The sequence below is a fragment of the Rhinoderma darwinii genome, chromosome 4, assembly GCF_050947455.1.
Source record: "Rhinoderma darwinii isolate aRhiDar2 chromosome 4, aRhiDar2.hap1, whole genome shotgun sequence".
NCBI classification, from domain to species: Eukaryota; Metazoa; Chordata; class Amphibia; order Anura; family Rhinodermatidae; genus Rhinoderma; species Rhinoderma darwinii.
In genome coordinates, this window is record NC_134690.1 from 390,977,334 (window position 1) to 390,994,291 (window position 16,958).

Genomic DNA, 16,958 nt, shown 5'->3' on the forward strand with positions numbered 1-16,958 from the left:
TAAATTGACAATTGGGCGTTATCATTCCCAGTTTTAATATGGTGTATCTCTACACTTTTAGGGTCAAAGCACATTATGTGCGGTTTTGCGTGCGGCAAAGCCGCAGTGTAATACGGTACCAGCATAGACAATGTGATTCCAGAGAAACTCATGTGCACGCTGCGGTATTTTTACGCACGTAAAATGACCTGTGGTGCAGATTTGAAAATACGCAGCGTGTCAATTTATCTTGCGTTTCCGCTTGCGAATTGTATCTGCCTAGTGCTGTGGAAAATCGCACCAAAACTCGCAGCATGAAAACGCGCCGAAAAACACATTAAAACTTGAAAACAGCACCGAAAAACGCACAATTAAGTTAGTCTTTTACCTACGAATTTCCTGCGTATTGCTGCAGTTTTGGTGCGTATTTTCCGCAGCAAAATACGCAATGTGTGAATGTAGTCTCAGCACGGATTCAATACGGTCAGAATGCCTTAGACTTCCCCTATTGACAAGGGGAATGGTAAAGGCCAGTTGTCAATTTATGTATATATTTCCAGGAGGAATAGCAGAGGAAAAGCACAATGAAGAATTCGAAGAAAAGATGCTCCACAAGTATTTTAAAGGGAATGCAAGTTATTACTAAAACAGACATAGCAGGAGAGCGGATGGGTCCTTTTTAAAGGAGTTGTCCCACAAAGTGAAATTTTTCACTCTAATTAACATGCCATTAAAGCGTGATTGCGCAGAGTGCGTTTTTTCTAGTCAGATAGGTGGCTATACATGTGGGGTCACTCTGCAAAGGAATGAATGGGTCAGCTAAAACATGTCCCGTCATAGGACAACCCCTTACTGAGTGGTTCTCTTCTGGGCTCAGGTTAATGAGTGGACTTCTTGCTGTCACTCCACTTTACCCACAGGAGTAAATGAGTAAAGTGCAGCTCCTAATATAAATTTGGCAATTTTTTTAATGGAATAAGGTCCGAATCTGGACAATGAAAATATGTCTTAATATAATTTTATTTACCAGTAAAAAAATATTGACGTGTAGTGTAAATAGTTTCCTCATCTGTCCAACAAACATGATCATCTTCCACCGCGATACGGTTACCGGTTATTACACCTCTGGCCGAGAAACAGGAATCAGAACTAGAATTAAAATGACACTGTCCACAATATGCAGCATCAGATGAGGACACGGGGCACACGGGCGCTGAACTGCAACTCTCTTCCTGAAACCAGAACAAACACAAAAATAAAATGAATAAAAGTCAAACTGGGAAAAACTTGTAAAAGCCTGAAAATTCTGTGAAAAATCTAGTAACTAGCAAATGGGACCTGATCTATCTATCTATCTATCTATCTATCTATCTATCTATCTATCTATCTATCTATCTATCTATCTATCTATCTATCTATCTATCTATCTCATATCTATCTATCTATCTATCTATCTATCTATCTATCTATCTATCTATCTATCTATCTATCTATCTATCTCATATCTATCTATCTCATATCTATCTATCTATCTCATATCTATCTCTCATATCTATCTATCTATCTATCTATCTATCTATCTATCTATCTATCTATCTATCTATCTATCTATCTATCTATCTATCTATCTATCTATCTATCTATCTATCTCATATCTATCTATCTCATATCTATCTATCTCATATCTATCTATCTATCTCATATCTATCTATCTATCTCATATCTATCTATCTATCTATCTCATATCTATCTATCTATCTATCTATCTATCTATCTATCTATCTATCTATCTATCTATCTATCTATCTATCTATCTAATATCTATCTATCTCATATCTATCTATCTCATATCTATCTATCTCATATCTATCTATCTATCTATCTATCTATCTATCTATCTATCTATCTATCTATCTATCTATCTATCTATCTATCTCATATCTATCTATCTCATATCTATCTATCTCATATCTATCTATCTCATATCTATCTATCTCATATCTATCTATCTATCTATCTATCTATCTATCTATCTATCTATCTATCTATCTATCTATCTATCTATCTATCTATCTATCTATCTATCTCATATCTATCTATCTATCTCATATCTATCTATCTCATATCTATCTCATATCTATCTCATATCTATCTATCTCATATCTATCTATCTCATATCTATCTATCTCATATCTATCTATCTCATATCTATCTATCTCATATCTATCTATCTATCTATCTATCTATCTATCTATCTATCTATCTATCTATCTATCTATCTATCTATCTATCTATCTATCTATCTATCTATCTATCTATCTATCTATCTATCTATCTGTCAGTGTATCTTATCTACTGTCGAATTTGTGTTACAATGCATTGGTCTCATCATGGAAACTTCTAATACTCCTTAAAAAAAAAATTAAAAAAAAAATCGCCTGGTATCTGAGCAGTGAGAAGACGTGGCTTTCTTTAATTACCGTGATAAAGCTTTCTGTCGATGGCTTGTCAGAACAAACATGAGTCACTGGATTATATCCAATTCCTTTACAGCATTCCTCCTCTTCAATAATGAGCTCAGTTTCACAGCATTTTAATGGAATTCCATTATTTAACTTTAGATGTGCTTTAAATTGTCCATTAGGCCCTGAACAGCAGGTTGTATCTGACACGTTCACAAAGTCTTGGCCGCAGCAGGACATCCCTACAAAATACAATCACTTATATATCCCCGCAGAAAATGTATTCACATGATAAAAGTGCTTATAATAATATCAACGTTCAATAGTTGTACATTCACCTGTCAAAGAACATTCTAGATTTGTTCTCGTTAAACGTCAGTGGATTTTGCACATTCTGTACCTCATACCACAAAGCCTGTGGACAGGGGAGCCCAAGCTTAGGTCGTCCCATCTCCCATCAGTAGCATGAACCTATGTAAGCAGTGGCGTAACTCGAATCATAATATTGGTGTCTTCCTATGGGGCAAAGGGGCTTTTGGACTTCCTAAGGCCCGGGTCCAACTGCAACCTCCGCACCCCCTATAGCTACACCCATGAATGTAAGACTCTGCGCTCCCACTTAAGGATGGAAGAACTTTCTGTAGGGTCTCTTCAACAAAGAATGGGAAGAGGTGCAGCTAGAACCTTCTTGGCCCCTTAACCATCATGGGCCATTAATAATACTGCTGTTATTTGGTACATGAGATATTATTTGACATATTCCACAGTGCTATACAGATTGTTGCCATTCACATCAGTCCCTGTCCCCCAATGCGGCTCACTATCTAAATTCTCTTTATCGGATACACCAATTAGGGTCATTTTCATAGGAGCCAATTAATATATCCAGAATGTTTTTGGAGGAGTGTGTGAGAAAATTGCAGAACATATAATGTCCATATAGATGTTGTACTTCCAACCTAGGACTCCAAGACAACTGTTCGGTCACTGAGCCCCTGTGATGCCCATTCCATGGTCCTTTTCAGGGACCAGATGTAGCTGCAGCCCTTGTACTCCTGTGCCACTGGTAGTGAACAAGTCAATACCCCCCGGTGTTATAATAACGGGTGTGCTAGTATGATCCAGCACGTCTAACCGGCCTCCTTTTTGATGTTCGTTATGACACCCCCCCCCCCCCAATTCCTCTATCCATTTTTTTTTACCCACTGTATGTTTTTAGTTTAATAATTCTAATTTATAAGATATAGTGTCATTCTCTAAGACAGGCAGCCTGATGACGGCCCACCTGAGCCGACAATATTATTTTTATTCTCAGATTTGATTACACTTATGACATATTTCAAGAAATAGATCATAGGCAAACAGCGACCTAATTTAAAAACTCATAAACGCGAGGCTGATAGCTCGAAGGGACCTCTGACAGGCAGACTCAAATTTTGATAATGAACTGTTGCAGCTTGGGAGAGAAAAAAAAAAAAAAAAAAAAAAAGAATAAAAGACGCGTCCAAGTCTTTTTACGGAAAATTCTATCTGTGACAGAATCGGAAACTTCAGCCAAGAACTCAGTCGCCGAACGCAAAACGACTACCTTTCTAGTTTCTTTAGTAAACCATTACTTTTTTTTTTTCTTTTTTTTAATTATTATCAACCTTGTTCCAGTGTGATAAATTGATAATTACTTAATACCCTAATCAGCGTTCATTCTTTGCAAAGATAAACTGTGACAGGGCCATTAATTTAAATAGTAATTTCACTTAATAGCCAGAACGGCACACCAGATTTTTATGCAGCATTTTCTGAAGACTGCATCCATCACGGAAATATTCTGACATAAAGATGTCTGACATGCACTAACTCACTTAGGGAGAGCAGATGTTGCGGAGCAGAGTTTGATCGTAATTCCCATAGTGCATCACTTCAGCATGAATGAACTGCAAATGCAGAGGTAGACAATTGTGTAGAACTGCATAGCGTAGCCTATGACCCCTGCCTAATTTATCACATGTACTGGAGCACTTGACTTTTGATCTGTAACATCAGAGGGGGATTTTTCGCTCAACCGCAACAAAAAAAACAAAATAAGTTCAGGACCCGGCGATTATTTCTTCGGCGCAAAGTTGAAGTGTAAAAAATATTTGTGCTGTACGGTATGTTATGTATGGCCGGCACTGGCAGTCTACAAAGATTTGCTAGTACAGATGATGGACCTCATGTATCAAAAATGTCAAAAAGAAAAACCGACCTTGTCGCCTATAATCAGAATTTAGCTTCTATCTTTTTTAATTTATTTTTTAAACAAGGTCACATGCATAAAATAAGTCGGTCAAATTCACCGATTTCGGCAGGATCGGTCCATAAACGAATGTATATGGGGGGCCTTCCAATTGTCCCCCAATGGCAGACATCAGGGAATGAAAAATCGGTCATGTTAGATTTCAACATGCCCGGTCCTCTGTTCCTATGGGAGATTAGAAAATGGCAGTGAGATCTAGCATCGTCTTATTGCCCTCTTCCCATTGAAATAAATATTTAAGCTCCACAGAGGGTGCATGATTATGGTGGAGTCGGGGTAAATAAATATTGGCCGGATGAGCTTTCCACCGATAGCTTTTTTTATGCGTTTGAACAGCTTTAGACAATTTTTAAAATGAGCCTCAGTGTCTTGATCTACATCCGTATACAACCATGACCCTATTCATAAAGACTTAATGGCCTGTACCTGTTCATGACTGCAAATTTTACAAAATTTTGGAAAGACTTGTTTCATGTTGTTGTTGTTAGTAACTATACCCCAAAAAAACAAAAAAAAACAAAAATAACAATATAAAAAAAGAAATAAAAAAAACGGAACGGAAAACCTGATTGTTTTAGCTGGGTTATAACATTTAAATACCCCCTGGCACCCGACAACCAGCACATGCCCAGCCAGTCCCCTCTTATGTACGTCCCTGGAAAAGACCAAACCAGACTAATATTGACCTGTCTATCAGGGACATCCATGAGGAGATGTGGGATATCACATTATTGTGGAAGTCAATTTAGGTCTATGACATGATGTCCATTGTGACGTGGTGCCATATGGTTAGTGATAGGCTACCTTGTTTATATGACATCTCATGGATATGACGTCATCATTTATAGATGGTAAACAGAAGGACCGAGGACAGGCAGGTACAGCAGCGTGGGAACGGCACAGAATTACTAAAATAATTACATTACAAGTTTTAGCCCTCTTAAAACTTTTTTCCCTAATTTTCCACCATTCGTCCCTTAGATTTAATTTTTTTCAGTTTTTAATCAAATTTTCAATAATTGGAAATTTTGTATGCCATTAAAATGATTGTTTCAAATGCTAAATTGTGCAAAGAGTTCGGGACAAATTATCTTCATCTCCATGGCCACCTTGATGTTGACCCCTTCCGTTTCTCATTATATATTTTGGCCAAGGCGAAGACTTTTACCATCCTACAATACTGCAGTAAATTATATACTGCCATTTACTGTCAACCCACGTTTTCTCCAAAAAGTCAAGGAGAAATGAAAAAAAAAAAAAAAAAAATCTGTTTTCATGAAATTCTGCCAACAATTATTTAATGTGCATCACAGAAGCGAAGGAATGTATAAACACAGCTGGCTGAAGAATTACTAATTCAATAAATCTGTAAAACCAATGGTTTACAGCGAGAATTAGAATTAAACGGCATAAGCTTTCGAGGCAGCAGATAAGCTATACGGAATATTAAGCCGGGCTCTAATATTCACGACTTTAAACATATTGGTTTGTGTTCCAAGTGTTGCTGATGTGGTGGGGATCACAGATGTGAGAAGAGCAAGTGTTCAGTAAAAATGATAATAAAATCCAAGAGATCTTTCTGGGCCAGGCTGTCCTTGTTCTAGATTACTGCAGATATTTTAGGTATTTCGGGGCTATGATGGAAACACCAGTTTATCTGAAGCAGTAGAAGCAACTTCTTGAATAGTAGTGACTGGATGCATAGTTGATAAAGGAACAATCCCAAATCCTCATCCAACTAATAGAAGCACTGGTAGTCAACCCCATCTGCCCCAGTATATATTGGAAAGTTCAAGCACTAGCTATAATATTTCAACCTTATTTATTCAAAGGTGTAGAACCAGGACCACTCGAAATGGAAACATCTACTAGTGACCACTGGTGTTTCAAGCTATTATAGTCAACTCAGCCTCCTCCTGACATCTCTTTCATAAGCTTTAACGTTCTCATGTAAGGCAATATATCGGACCCGGTATGTAGAATCTTGAGTAAGGCCACCATTGGAACCCAAAAGTTGTCTAATATGAGAACATTAAAAGTTTAATAAAGATATTGTGTCATGGAGTTGCTGTTGACTATCAGTGCTTGAAACATTAGTGGTCGCCAATAGATGTTTCCATTTAAAGAGGCTCTGTCACCAGATTTTGCAACCCCTATCTGCTATTGCAGCAGATCGGCGCTGCAATGTAGATTACAGTAACGTTTTTATTTTTAAAAAACGAGCATTTTTGGCCAAGTTATGACCATTTTTGTAGTTATGCAAATGAGGCTTGCAAAAATCCAAGTGGGTGTGTTTAAAAGTAAAAGTCCAAGTGGGCGTGTATTATGTGCGTACATCGGGGCGTTTTTAATACTTTTACTAGCTGGGCGCTGTGAAGAGAAGTAACATCCTCTTCTCTTCAGAACGCCCAGCTTCTGACAGTGCAGATCTGTGACGTCACTCACAGGTCCTGCATCGTGACGGCCACATCGGCACCAGAGTCTACAGTTGATTCTGCAGCAGCATCAGCGTTTGCAGGTAAGATCGACTTACCTGCAAACGCTGATGCTGCTGCAGAATCAACTGTAGCCTCTGGTGCCGATGTGGCCGTCACGATGCAGGACCTGTGAGTGACGTCACAGATCTGCACTGTCAGAAGCTGGGCGTTCTGAAGAGAAGAGGATGTTACTTCTCTTCAGAGCGCCCAGCTAGTGAAAGTATTAAAAACGCCCAGATGTACGCACATAATACACGCCCACTTGGACTTTTACTTTTAAACACACCCACTTGGACTTTTGCAAGCCTCATTTGCATAATTACAAAAATGGTCATAACTTGGCCAAAAAATGCTCGTTTTAAAAAAATAAAAACGTTACTGTAATCTACATTGCAGCGCCTATCTGCTGCAATAGCAGATAGGGGTTGCAAAATCTGGTGACAGAGCCTCTTTAAGGGGATTTTGACAGCAGTTTTTAGGCCTCAAAACTGCTGACTGGGTGATAAAGAGAGGGCATTGCAGACATACCATTTTTGGCCGCCATGCAACTTGGATGATTTTCCCAGTATGCCACTCTCTGCTATGAGTGATGGTTCTATCAAGCAATAAGGATACCGCTGGAGCCATCACTCAGAGCAGAGGGGCAGGGCTAGCAGCGAGCACATCAAGTCCCGCCTTAGTGGCACTTGTGATATCGGCGCCAGGGGAATTAAACATAGTTTTTCTCGGTCATGCAACTTGCATAAAAGAGACAAAGGGTATGTTTACAATGCTCTCCCCTCCCCTATATCACTCTGTCAGCAGTTTTGAGAACTCAATACTGCTGACAGATTCCCTTTTAAGTTGTTCTATACCTTGGAGTAGGTAAGCTCAAATACCGTAGGTCAGAGTTAGGCAACCTTTTCTGTATGGAGTGCCAATAAAGAAAATGATGAAATACTCAGTGTGCCAGGCAAACATGAAAGTCATATAACACAAACTGTTATCACTTATGTGACAAACCAATTATTCAGCTAATTAAACCAACATTTCAGTGTGACCGTTGTCCCTGACTTTCTTTGCAAAGATGATCCATCTGTGGTATATAAGAGGCTACTGAACACCAGCCGGGTGGGAGCAGTGCACACAGGAGAGACCACGGCTACTGAATACCAGCTTGGAGGAGCTGCACACAGAAAAGAGAGTGGCTACTGAATACTAGCTTAGGGGGGGGGGGGGGTGCACATAGGAGAGACCACGGCTGCCGAACACCAGCTTCGAGGGGGGACACACAGGAGAGGTCACGGCTCCTGAACACAGGCATGAAGGGTGGTATGCACATAGGTGCTCCACGGCTACTGAACACCAGCTTATGGTGGTGCACATAGGTGAGACCATGGCTACTGAACACCAGCTTGGGGGGATGCACATACGAGCGGCCAAGACTACAAGTTTGGGGGAGTGCACATAGGAGAGAGCTGCCAACTTTTGTTAACTTTTTCTTTTACAGAGCGGTAACTGAACTCCGTCCTTGCGGCGCAGGTCACCAGGAGAGAGCAGTGCTGCATTGTGTGCATGCAAAGTATTCAGCAGCGACAAACACAATGAAGCGCCGCTCTGTCTCTTGGTGATCAGCGCCGCCAAGCACATAATGAAGCGCCGCTCTATCACCCTTTGTTAAGTGCAACCAATGGCTCTGAAAACCGGGATAGTGAAGTGTGCCAGCAAACCATGCCCCACGTGCCGGCTGTGGCATTGGTGCCACAGGTTGCTGACCCCTGCCATAGCTAGTTCTCTAAACTTCTAATATATACAGGGGCAGATTTATAAGAGAAACAAGTTGTGGCGCTATATAAAAACTGTCCTTTAGGTTTGGTTCACATCATGCTTTGTCCACATAGTTGACAAGTTTGATACGTTTGTTAAAAAAAAAGTATAGTGTAAAAAGGGATGGAACAAGTATATGGAGGTCTAGTCTGTGGTCTAATATTATATAGCGATTTTGAATATATTTAGCCCAGTCCTGTTATATAAGCCATGCCCTCAAAAAGACCACTCCCATTTTTGCCGTGACCGCCTGTTCAAGAGTCATCCCGGGAAGGCCTCTCCCCGGTTGACACATGACCTTGGGGGCAGTAAATCTGGGAGAGTCACGTGTAGAGAAGGGGAAGAATAGACCTGCACAAAGGAAATAAGTGGCATAGATCACAGCACGACGCGTTTTGGCTTAATACAAGTCTCTCTCAAACCTGCACACAAAAGCAAAAGCCGTTTTATGTAATCATAATGTAAAATGGAGCTCTTACTTAAGCGATCAGAAGTAGCCAGGAGCTCTCCATTACATAGAAATGCCGTACAATACATTGAAGCAACAATAACTAAAGTACATTGTAGCAACTATGTACCAACTTTGTACGAATAAGGTGGAAGATATTTTGCATACGGGGATCGGACATCTCCCACAGCAGACCTTTTTTCGGGGAAGGAAAACCAGCAACGTCCGAAATCTACCAGATGAGCAGGACGCTATTATAGGAGAAGCGGAAGGACTTGGGCTCATGTACGGACAGTCGGTTAATAATTAATATATAGTTTATAGTTTAAGACTTTAAAACTATATAAAAGTATATGCACAGTTGACACAATTTCCAAAAGCGTCCATACATTAGCCCTAATGCTACGTTCAACAACTTTGAAATGGAGACGGATTTACAGAGGTTTATTCGGAATCGGAGATTGAAAGACCATTTCTCCTCATCCATCTCAGGAGATAGTGAACGGGATATTACATTTATTGACCATCAAGAGTCCCCTTGTAGTCCATTATCATTACACCAGCTTGGACCCAGGATTAAAAGTGTCGTCTCTCGCCCAAAGACTTACCATCCCACCCTCATATTAACTGAGTCCAATGGGATGTGGAGCCGACTTTACACTCCACTAGAAATGGTGAACTATTTGTTAATGAGAATATTTTCCAATGACGAAAAACTTGTTATGAATAACTTGTTGGAAGATGACACATTCATTTTTAACCAGATAACAAAGGTGGTGCACTTCTCATGTTGGATAAAAAAAATGCTACAGATGTAGCCAAGTTTATCTTGACTCTGATAACTTGCTGCAGCATGATATCACACAACAAAAGTCATTGAAAAAGTAAAATAATTTTTTTCTGACACTGTATTTAATGCGTTTTATAAAAGTCAAGATAAAGATGGCTACATCTGTAGGTCGCAGAAATTGTGACACAATATTCTAATACAGATGTGTCGTTCCTTATCTTTCCTCCTGGCTCGACATACGATGAGGTGAGTGGCAAGAGATGACCAGCTGGGGAAAAAAACATGATTTCACGAGATGCCTTTGCTATATGTGTCTGTACAGATGTGTCCTTCATTACCTTTTCTCTTATCGACATATCCTGAGATGGGTGGCGCGAGATGCCCAGCCTTAAAAAAAGGACCATGATTTTGTGATACTCTGTCACGAGATGTGTCCGCTATATGTGTCTATGTGTGGCCACCCAGTGGTTGGGATGTGAATTGCAGCCTGTCAAGGGTTTTGCTAGCATGTCACAAAATTTTAATTGAATTATTTACATAAGAAATTGGAGTACTTAGCCAAATTCAAGCAAAGGTAAGCATGGATACATCTGTATGTGGTCACCCAACGGTTCTGATGTGAATTGCAGAATTTCAAGGATTTTGCTAGCATGTCTAATGGGTAAATTAAGGACTATAGGTTTAGAAAGTATCGTTTGTAATTGGATTGAGAATTGGCTCAAGGACCGTATCCAGAGAGTTGTGGTCAATGATTCCTACTCTGAATGGTCCCCGGTTATAAGTGGTGTACCCCAGGGTTCAGTGCTGGGACCACTATTATTCAACTTATTTATTAATGATATAGAGGATGAGAATAATAGCACTATTTCTATTTTTGCAGATGACACCAAGCTATGTAGTAATGTTCAGTCTATGGAAGATGTTCGTAAATTACAAGCGGATTTAAACAAACAGTGTTTGGGCGTCCACTTGGCAAATTAAGTTTAATGTAGATAAATGTAAAGTTATGCATCTGGGTACCAACAATATGCATGCATCATATGTCCTAGGGGGAGCTACACTGGTGGAGTCACTTGTTGAGAAGGATCTGGGTGTACTTGTAAATCATAAACTCAATAACAGCATGCAGTGTCAATCAGCTGCTTCAAAGGCCAGCAAGATATTGCCGTGTATTAAAAGAGGCATGGACTCGCGGGACAGGGATGTAATATTACCACTTTACAAAGCATTAGTGAGGCCTCATCTAGAATATGCAGTTCAGTTCTGGGCTCCAGTTCATAGAAAGGATGAAAAAATACAAAGAAGAGCAACGAAGCTAATAAGGGGCATGGAGAATTTAAGTTATGAGGAAAGATTAAAAGAACTAAACCTATTTAGCCTTGAAAAAAGACGACTAAGGGGGGGACATGATTAACTTATATAAATATATTAATGGCACATACAAAAAATATGGTGAAATCCTGTTCCATGTAAAACCCCCTCAAAAAACAAGGGGGCGCTCCCTCCGTCTGGAAAAAGAAAGGTTCAACCTGCAGAGGCGACAAGGCTTCTTTACCGTGAGAACTGTGAATCTATGGAATAGCCTACCGCAGGAGCTGGTCACAGCAGGGACAGGAGATGCTGCAAAAAAAGGCTTAGGCCTCATGCACACGACCGTAGTGTTTTTCTGGTCCGCAAATTACAGGACCGTGTTCCGTGAAATGTCCTCCGCAGTTCATCCGTATGTAATCCGCAAAATGCGGATAAAAAAAAAAAGCCTAGGTAAAACAGGATGACGACAGAACTCATTCCCGGTCGTCGCCTAGCAACACTTCCGCAAATCCGCAAACTGCGGTTGACACACGGAGGTGTACCCGCATTTTCCACGGGCCCATTGACTTCTATGGGCATGTCCGCATCGAATTTGCGGGCCGTAATAAGACATGTCCTGAGTTTGTGCGGCACGGATTTGCAGACATGCGGGGACCCGTGAAAACACGGATAGTGTGTATGGGCCCATAGAAATGAATGGGTCCGCAATTCTCCCGTGGATTTTCGGGGGAATTGCGGACGCAAAAACACGTTCGTGTGCATGGGGCCTTAGATAATTTCCTAAAACACAATAATATAAGCTCCTATGTGTAGAAATTTTTTACTTCCCTTTTCCCGTCCCTTGGTTGAACTTGATGGACGTGTGTCTTTTTTCAACCGTACGAACTATGTAACTATGTAACTATGTCGCCGGATTGTATTAAATTTGTTTTGCAAGAAATTGGAATCCTTAACGAAATTTGTAGAAAGGTAACGGTGGACTTTATAAAAAAAGCGTACACTGTGTTAAATAACGATCCTGTAAATTGTATTAGTGCTGCTTTACAGAGGATATGCCATAAGTGTTTAAAGGGTAACTAAATGTTAAACAAACTTCTGACATGTTAGGCTGGATTCACACGAGGTCAATTACGGACGTATTTCGGCCGCAAGTCCCGGACCGAACACACTGCAGGGAGCCGGGCTCCTAGCATCATAGTTATGTACGATGCTAGGAGTCCCTGCCTCTCCGTGGAACTACTGTCCCGTACTGAAAACATGATTACAGTACGGGACAGTTGTCCTGCAGCGACGCAGGGACTCTTAGCGTCGTACATAACTATGATGCTAGGAGCCCGGCTCCCTGCACTGTGTTCGGTCCGGTACTTGCGGCCGAAATACGTCCGTCAATTACAGACGTAATAACCTTGTGTGAATCCAGCCTTATAGTGACATGTCAGAAGTTTTGATCGCTAGGGGTCTAAGCATTGGGATGCCCACTGATCGCTAAGACGAAGCAGCAGAAGCGCTCGGGTTCAATGGCGGATCATAATATGGGCGGCCCGAACCGCACATAATCTTAAAAAACTATGGTCCCGCTTCCAACTGAACCTGCGTCCGCAGGACGCAGATTCAGTTGGGTTGAATGCTGGAGCCCCGCTCCAGCATTCACTCTGCCGCGAGCTGCTCGGCGCAGGCAGACGCGATGTAGTGACGTCATCACGCCTGTCTGCACCGAGTCACTCACGGGACAGTGCAGAGGAGGAGAAGCATCCCCCACCGTTGTGGGAACGGGAATAGGCAAGTAATTATATTATTATTTTTCTATTATTTACATACATATGGGGCATTATACTGTATAGGACAGCTAAGGGGAATATTATACTGTATGGGGCAGCTATGGAGGGCATTATACTGTGTGACAGCTATGGAGAGCATTATACTGTATGGGGCAGCTATAGGGGGCATTATACTGTATGGGGCAGCTAAAGGGGGCATTATACTGTATGGGGCAGCTAAAGGGGGCATTATACTGTATGGGGCAGCTATGGAGAGCATTATACAGTATTGGGCAGCTATGGGGGCATTATACTGTATGGGGCATTATAGTGTATGGGGCAGCTATGTTGGGCATTATATTGCATGGGGGGCATTAAACTGTATGGGGCAGCTATGGGGGACATTATACTGTGGGGGCAGCTATGGGGGACATTATACTGAGTAATTACAAGAACTGCAGGTCCAAGGGGGGGGGGGCGCTGTGTAGAACTATATACAAGGAGGTGTGGCGCTGTGAGGCACTATATACAAGGGGGTGCGCTGTGTATCACTATATCTAAGGGGAGATTGCTGTGTAGCACTATATACAAGGGGGGGTTTTGTGGCACTATATACAAGAGGGGGAGGGCTGCGAGACACTATTTACAGCGGTCTGTGTGTAGCGCTATCTACAGGGGGCAGTGTGGCGCTATTTAAAGAGGGTGAGGGCCGTGTAGCGCTATTTACAGGGATCTGTGTGTATCGCTATCTACAGGGGGCTGTGTGTGTCTCTATCTACAGGGGGCTGTGTGTGGCTCTATCTACAGGGGGCTGTGTGTGTCTCTATCTACAGGGGGCTGTGTGTGGAACTATCTACATGGGGCTGTGTGTGACGCGATCTGCAGGGGGCTGTGTGTGGTGCTCTCTACACGGGGCTGTGTGTGGTGCTCTCTACAGGGGGTCTTTGTTGCACTATCTACATGGGGCTGTGTGTGACGCGATCTGCAGGGGGCTGTGTGTGGTGTTCTCTACAGGGGGCTGTGTGTGGTGTTCTCTACAGGGGGCTGTGTGTGGTGCTCTCTACAGGGGGCTGTGTGTGGTGCTCTCTACAGGGGGCTGTGTGTGGTGTTCTCTACAGGGGGTTGTGTGTGGTGCTCTCTACAGGGGGCTGTGTGTGGTGCTCTCTACAGGGGGCTGTGTGTGGTGCTCTCTACAGGGGGCTGTGTGTGGTGCTCTCTACAGGGGGCTGTGTGTTGTGCTCTCTACAGGGGGCTGTGTGTGGTGCTCTCTACAGGGGGTCTGTGTGGCGCTATCTACATGGGGCTGTGTGTGACGCTATCTGCAGGTGGGTGTGGCGCTATCTACAGGGGGTTATGTGTGGCGCGATCTATAGGTAGGGCTGTTTGTAATGCTATCTACAGGGGAATGTGTGTGGCGCTACCCACAGGGGGGTTGCGACACTATCCACGGGGGGTGGCGCTAGCCACAGGGGGATGTGTGTGGCGCTTTCTACAGGGAGGTGTGGCGCTATCCACCGGGGGTGGTGGCGCCATCTATAGGAGGGTGTGTGTAGCGCGATCTACAGGGGATGTGTGTGTGATGCTATCTACAGGGGCTGCGTGTGGCGCTATGTTCAGGGGGCTGTGTGTGGCGCTATCTACAGGGGCTGTGTGTATGTGGTGCTTTACTTTACAGTGTTTGACACAATTATATTCAGGGGTGCAGTCTATGGTGCTATAATATTTAGGCGCACAGCATTTGGTACTATTTTATTCAGGGGCGCAGTGTTTGGTTCTATTATATATAGGGGCACAGTGTGTGGCACCATGATAATTTTATCTTTGTTTATAGGTGTGGAAATGTTGGAAAAGTGAGGAGCCGAAGATATCAGAGTGCCAAATTGTTCAGAAATGGGTCATGGCCGGGAGAATTCGTCATGAAGTCTGGACCGGATGGAGTAGAAAAGAGGAAAAAAAACTACGTCGTCACCTGTGAGTCACTAGATTTATAGAGAATCTGTCATCTCTCCTGACATGTTTATTATAGGAAATGCTTGTGTTTCACAAAAAATCTTTGTGCAGTCCAGGACAGATAGACAAATAACTGTTACTAATCCCCTTGTCAGGAGAATGTGTCCCTACACGGTGCGATACTGTCAGCGATGGTTGGAGACTGTCAGTATGTAGGGACACAGCCTTCTGACAAGGGGAATAGTAATACCCATTTGTTAATATCTGGACAAAAAGGAAGAGTTAAAGAGGCTCTGTCACCAGATTTTGCAACCCCTATCTGCTATTGCAGCAGATCGGCGCTGCAATGTAGATTACAGTAACGTTTTTATTTTTAAAAAAACGAGCATTTTTGGCCAAGTTATGACCATTTTTGTATTTATGCAAATGAGGCTTGCAAAAGTACAACTGGGCGTGTTTACAGTAAAAGTACAACTGGGCGTGTATTATGTGCGTACATCGGGGCGTTTTTACTTCTTTTACTAGCTGGGCGTTAGGAATGGGAGTGTATGATGCTGACGAATCAGCATCATCCACTTCTGTTCGCTAACACCCAGCTTCTGGCAGTGCAGACACAGCCGTGTTCTCGAGAGATCAAGCTGTGACGTCACTCATAGGTCCTGCATCGTGTCGGACGAGCGAGGACACATCGGCACCAGAGGCTACAGTTGATTCTGCAGCAGCATCAGCGTTTGCAGGTAAGTAGCTACATCGACTTACCTGCAAACGCCGATGCTGCTGCAGAATCAACTGTAGCCTCTGGTGCCGATGTGTTCTCGCTCGTCCGACACGATGCAGGACCTGGGGCAGGAAGTGAGTGACGTCACAGCATGATCTCTCGAGAACACGCTGTGTCTGCACTGCCAGAAGCTGGGCGTTCTGAAGAGAAGTGGCTGATACTTCTCGTCAGAACGCCCAGCTAGTAAAAGTAGTAAACACGCCCCGATGTACGCACATAATACACGCCCAGTTGGACTTTTACTTTAAACACACCCAGTTGGACTTTTGCAAGCCTCATTTGCATAAATACAAAAATGGTCATAACTTGGCCAAAAATGCTCGTTTTTTTAAAATAAAAACGTTACTGTAATCTACATTGCAGCGCCGATCTGCTGCAATAGCAGATAGGGGCTGCAAAATCTGGTGACAGAGCCTCTTTAACAATAGTTACAGGGCGGCGGTGGAGAAGGGGGGCCCAATTTTAACAGAACAGGGCCTACAGTCTACTTAATCTTCTGGGTTTCTGTTCGGCTTTTCTCGAAAAACTGAGGTAACTGTGTATGGGCTCAGACTTTCTATGGAGTTCGTACACCAACTGCTTGGCTATCTGAGAAAATCTGAACAGAAAGCAAGCGGCTCAGCGCTCACACGAGCGCTTCTGTCGCTTTGTTTTAGCGATCGGTGGGGGTCTCAGTGCTCGGACCCCCACCGATCAAAACTTCTGACATGTTACTAAGGCATGTCAGAAGTTTGTTGAATGTTTAGTTACCCTTTAAATTAGGAATAACCATTTAACAGCAAAATAGAAATCCGGTACCACACGAAACGTCAGTAATGCAGTTTGTGCATCTGTACAGAATTCAGTATCATTTTTATATGGTTGTATGCATGAGGCTTTAATGACATGGAATGTGTTCCCCAGGTGC

The 16,958-nt window shown here is 42.5% G+C and overlaps 1 protein-coding gene across 1 annotated transcript in view; it reads right to left on the reverse strand.

Moving 5' to 3' along the window:
* USH2A (usherin) overlaps nucleotides 1-16,958 on the reverse strand; it is a 593,484-nt gene that overhangs the window by 101,810 nt on the left and 474,716 nt on the right. The window contains exons 50-51 of the mRNA XM_075863335.1: nucleotides 2,460-2,683; nucleotides 1,007-1,211 (exon numbers count right to left, since the gene is read on the reverse strand). Coding sequence (XP_075719450.1) covers nucleotides 1,007-1,211; nucleotides 2,460-2,683 — 429 coding nt within the window. The remainder of the gene's footprint in view (nucleotides 1-1,006; nucleotides 1,212-2,459; nucleotides 2,684-16,958) is intronic.